The following is a 5,661-nucleotide window of genomic DNA, read 5'->3' as shown; positions in this document are numbered from 1 at the left end:
AAATCAGACCCTTACCGAGACAAACACACACTCTGCATGCATGCTGGTTTCTAAAACGCTCCCTCTCTCCCACACAAACACACACAAATAAACTATTTGTCTGCCATTCCAGCTGCAGCCCGGTTATTTATGACCACATTGTGACTAAAATCCCGAGAATCCTATAGGTGAGGATTCAGGACTGAAACAGGCAAGCTCTTTAGCTTCAACATTACATGGTGAAATCCTCTGAAGCTCACGTATACATTCAACGACCAATCACAGGTGTAGCAAGCTGCCAGGCAGAACAAAGACACACGTTACAGCGGGAACCTTTCCATAAATCCACTCTCTGGTCTGTACAGACGCAATTAAGCAAGAGTAAGGGGACACGGGAAGTTAGACCGAGGTGATTAATCCCACCTTCACCGATACAACAGCAGGTCACAGGAGGAAGGGGGAGGCACCGTCTGACTCTCAGAGCAGAGGAGTCAAAACATCAATCCAGAGATAAAGCCACTGCAGACTAATACAACACAGGTGCCAAAGCAACACAATGTGTTTCCTCATGATAAGCATTGTTTGGAAGACACCTTGTCCACAATGCAGTTGAGAAATATGATGTCAGAACATGTGCAGTGTGGTAATGCCATTGAAAGAAAGGAAGAACATATAATCTGGAGATCAACATGCCCGTGAATGTATAAATACCAACACAAGGAAAAATAGCCTGTGGCCTAATACTGTATGTTCGCATTGACACACAGCTGCCTCTATATGGTAGCTCCCGGATCCTGTATGGCTTTTTCATAAAGCCTTTATGGGTTTGATGCAGATGACCATTTTACTGCCTCCAAATACTGTGGAGATATATGAAGCCCATTTGGCTGGAGGCAGGTCAGGAGGCACTAGAGTATAAATAATTCATACATCCCTCTGTGTGCATGTGTGTGTGAGAGTGAGAGATTATGCGTTTGTGTGTCAGTAATTATATGTGACCAAACAACACCTGCCAGACCAAGTGCTTATTTTCATATTTCAACCTCCATTTATTTGAACCAAAAAAAGAGATCAGGGTTAAATCCACTAAACTTAAATACAAAAATAAGGGACTCAAATTGAAATCAATATATGAATACAATTTACACATACATCCAGTGCTGTGGAGCAGGATGGCAGCATTGTGAAAATGACAATACTCTTGTTATGGCAAAAGGGGAGCTTGAACAAGCCAACTGCTTTGTTTAGGCAACTGCGTAGCCATCTGGGACTGTCAGAGGTCTATGATTTAGTGGATCTGTGTTACGGTCAGTCCCGGTCTTAAAGCTAACAGTAAAAAAATAGAAGGGAGACTTTTAGAGAGCCATCCCAGATCCTATCTTTCATCTTCCCCCCCATCTCTCACCGTCTGGTCTGCCGCAGCACGCGCCCATACGCCGAGAGGGGGCCAATTCCATTATCCCGAGAAATTAAACAGAAAACCAAACCGAGCCGAGTGCGCTATGTGCGGTCTTTAAAGGTGATTTTTGCTGTTTGGGGAAATGGGTTTAGCAGAAATCGTGTGTCCCACTCAGCACGAATTCTTATCTGAAGGGGCGTTGTCTGTTTACATGGCCGCTGTCTCTCAGTTTTCAACACTCTGCAATTTGATGGAAATTCCACTGAGCGCCTGCGGTCCAGACGCAGCGCGGGGCGCATCCGTGGCAAACAGTCCAAAACCAACAGGTCCTTGCTTGTGTGTGCGTCTGTGTGCTTGTGTGCGTGTGTGCCAGTACGTTTGCGTGTGCGCAAAACTGTGCGTCCGTGCGCAGCGGGGAGAAGGGGGAAGGGGGGCAGAGGGGGGTCGAGGAGAGGATATCAAACGGAATCCCTGATCACTCCTTGCCCCCGTTAACCAAAGACAGCTCTTTGAGAATTCCACTGGCGTCCACTCGCCTCCTCTCCCGGATCATGTCCTCCAAGCTGCGAAAGACCAGAGTGTGCACCCCGCTGCCGGACAGATGCACTTTGAGGAAATACTGCTGCTCCGCCGAGTGTGCCTCTCCCCCAGCTTTGAACTCCCGTTTCCCAAAGCGGCACCAAGCTGCGAAACTTTCCGCGTTGGTCCAGCATATCTCCTCGCTGCTCAGGCCCAGGTGTCCCACTGCGTTCTGCATCACTAGGTCAGGAGGAAGCGGTCGGTACCGGTACCGATTGTTGACTATCCTCCCGTTGCGGCCGTTGCTGATCTCAAGCAGGCTGTCCTTGCGGATCTCGCCCTTGTGCAGATGGATGACCTGGTCGTCCTGCTCGTAGATGGCCCAGTGGGGGGCTTGCGCTGTGGCCACCAGCTCCAGCAGGTCCCCCGGTTTGCACATAGTCAGCAAAGTTTTGACTGAGTACACATTCAAGTCCTCGTTCTCCCGCAGCTTGGAGAAGATGCATTCCTGGGAGCAGAAGGCTGAGTACTCCACCTCGCTGACCGTGAAGGGTCCCTCCTCGGCCGGGCTGTGTTCCTTGGTGAAGCCGCAGTCGGACGGAGTGCGGTCGTCCACCTCCTCCTCTTCGTCAGAGAAGAAGTAGGCGACGCCGACCCGAAGCTCGTCCTTCTCCAGCCCGGACGGATCCCCCGTGGGCAGCTCGCTGTAGTTGAGGTGGGTGATCCGATCCAGTTGATTTCCCATCAATGACCTGGCAAGGCAGAGGCATGGACTGCAGTGTCTGTGAAGGAGAGGGGGAGAAAGACGGAGAGAGTGATAGAGAGAGGGGCTTTCAAATAGCGTAGAATGTAGCTTTCATGGAACAAAACACAGTATGCACGAACGCATGGCTGCATTTAAACCCCTCTGGTCAATAGATAAGAGAGTAGGCTAAGAACGCACTCAACACTTCTCAGCAGTCCCCCGTATTGAGGGGCAAGAGCTCTCTCGTGTTATTGAGCCGAAAGAGAACACTAACACAATCAATGATCCACTGCCCCCTGCTCCCTTCACACCCATTAGTCAATCATTAATTCCAGTGGAATGTAAATGAGTCCGCGGTTCCCATGCAGAAAAAAAATAGGTAAGAAAAAAAGGGAGGAAAAAATAGTATGAGGTTTGCAGCTGCTAAAGAGTGAGGAAGGAGAAAGCGCTGTGATTAAAGGCGAACCCTGTGTCTTTACGCACGGCGCAACATGAGGAGAAACTGGAGAAAAAGAGGATACCTGTGCGCTCCCCGGGCAAATGGTTAAATATCCTTATGGTCCATTAGTACAGAGGGCTGCACGGTCCCCTGCTCTCCTTCTCTCTCTTCTCCTTCCCTCTTTCTTCACACACTTTTCTCTCACTCTTCGCACCGCGCACCGGGCGCTCCGGCAGTCGTGCCTGCTAGTACTTCACTTCTTTCAGCACCAGATCCATTTAAGTACCAAGGAGAGCTCCGCCCCAGCCGGCGCGCTCCGCCCTCAGAGGGTTTTACTGGAGCGAAGTCACGGGTCCATTACCACCCAGCCAATGGGTACCGTGGAGGAGTGTGCCAGTCAATCACAAGAGCCAATCGGGTGCGCCGCAGGGCGGCTGGCGGCGATAGGCGGCTGTTACCGTGGCATGGTTTTTGTTGTCAGAGAGCTGTGGAATTCTCTACATGAGTCCGTGCAGGCGAGTTTTCAAGGCAACAGTCAGCAGTGATAACAGCCTGCATATCTCAAGGCGGGCATATGAGAGAAGCTCGAGTTTTTATTGCCCTCTGATGTGCCATAAACATTTCTACTATCTCCAAAATACTCCAAATGTGCACCCTTATCGCATGCGCACTGTTGCTGTATGACATGATAAATGTGTTCCCACCTTCCAGAATGCCAGAGCAGGGTCTATCCTCCAGCTCCCATGTGTAACTTGTAAATTATTTCCACATGTTTCACTAGCTTCACTACTGCATCACTTGTTCTCTTGTGTGTGTGTGTGTGTGTGTGTGTGTGTGTGTGTGTGTGTATGTGTGTGTGTGTGTGTTGTGGAGACGATAAAGGGAGGGGCTGGAGGCAGGTGTGCGTTGGTGTGCTATAGGAACAAAACAAAGGAGTCTACAAGGAGTTTAATACTCACTCTATAATATTTTACATTGCATTGATGTTGTGTCGTGGAACAACACATGACGGAAATTAAAATGCATATTGAATTTCAGCCTCACTTTTGCATGCATAATATTATGAACCTCTGCATATTGTGCTTAGAAGACACTTATATCAGCCACACTCTGCTGTCACGTGTCTTTTCATCACTGCCCACAGCAGATAGCCATCTCGCGGTTTATGTCGACCCCTCTATGAAGTGAATGTTCTGTCTACCTCCACATTGGAAATCTTTTTTTTCTTTTCTTTTTTCGGCAGCATCCGGAGAGCTCCTCAGAGTATCTTTATCTTCCTCCTCTCCCAGATGGTTGGCGATAGCAGCCCTCCAGTTGCTGACATAGAACGGTCCCTGTTCTTTGTTTCCACTGGTGACAGGCAGAGCGGATGGGTGGCTTTTTCACTGGGTGAGATATGATTGTGCAAATTTACACCCTCTCCCACACACACCTACACACACACACACACACACACACACACACACACACACACACACACACACACACACACACACACACACACACACACACACAAACAGTCATCCATGCAACCGTGGGTTTGTCCCTCTATGTATTTACACCTCCTTGTGAGAGCAGGAGTATGTGTATCTGATTGATCGCCTTATATTTGTTTGTACAGTCCTGCAAGAGTGGTATATGTTTGTGATGTAGTACTCACCTTTGTGTGTGTGTGTGTGTGTGTGTGTGTGTGTGTGTGTGTGTGTCCATGTACTTAAAGTCAGACAGGAAGAAAAAAGTAGTACCAGTAGTACCCTGGCTCCCACACACACATGAGGTGTCATGAGACTGTCAGCAGTGGCTTTGGCTGCAGCACCTGCGGGCATGTGGTCCTGCCACCTATAATCTACAATGAGCAGAAATGAGTTTCCTTTGTAGACGCCGCCTTTCCTGGACACACACATATTGTATTTTCTCTCTCTCTATTTCTCTTTCTCTCTCTCTCTCTCTCTCTCTCTCTCTCTCTCTCTCTCTCTCTCTCTCTCTCTCTCTCTATCTCTCACACACGCAGACCTAATCATATATGCAGCTGGTGTAATAATAAGGCAGTACTGGAATAACTACTGAGACAGGGTGATATTTCACAACCCCAATAATTGGATACGTCTCTATTCCCTAATTACTAACTAAATCATATACGCTGCAGCGCTATACCATGCAGATGAAACAGACTGACACACACACACACACACACACACACACACACACACACACACACACACACACACACACACACACACACACACACAGACACACACACATTCAGATGTCTGCAAATGTATGCTCAAGTGTATTCAAACTTCAGTGTGTCCGTCTGTGTCACTTATTGACTCACAAACAAACACAGCACAAATGCCAGCCACAAAACACTCTCTTCTTCTCTCTGTCTCTTGTACAAGCTGACATTTGATACAACACCATGATGTGTGTTGCACTGCACCCCTGCATGCAATCACACTCTTGCTGACAATGTACATTTATAGACAGTTAGACTGAAAAATATTTCCACGCATCATAAAGGGTTTGTCTTGTGAGAAGAAACAGCGCTCCATGAGGTCATAAACCTTTGAGGCATAAGAT

At 48.2% G+C, this 5,661-nt stretch overlaps 1 protein-coding gene across 1 annotated transcript; it reads right to left on the bottom strand.

The window, feature by feature from the left end:
• Positions 1-1,004: 1,004 nt before the first annotated feature.
• lratd1 (LRAT domain containing 1) lies at positions 1,005-3,318 on the bottom strand. The gene is made up of 2 exons (XM_068708804.1): positions 3,164-3,318; positions 1,005-2,679 (listed from the first exon to the last, which is right to left on the bottom strand). Exon 2 carries the CDS (start codon positions 2,640-2,642, stop codon positions 1,854-1,856), a length of 789 nt encoding a protein of 262 aa, XP_068564905.1. The 5' UTR covers positions 2,643-2,679; positions 3,164-3,318; the 3' UTR covers positions 1,005-1,853.
• Positions 3,319-5,661: the final 2,343 nt, after the last annotated feature.

Source organism: Cebidichthys violaceus, unplaced genomic scaffold (genome assembly GCF_023349555.1).
Source record: "Cebidichthys violaceus isolate CVI_PGR_0920_01 unplaced genomic scaffold, fCebVio1.0.p SCAF_14, whole genome shotgun sequence".
NCBI lineage: Eukaryota > Metazoa > Chordata > Actinopteri > Perciformes > Stichaeidae > Cebidichthys > Cebidichthys violaceus.
This window is presented reverse-complemented; position numbering and strand designations above follow the sequence as displayed.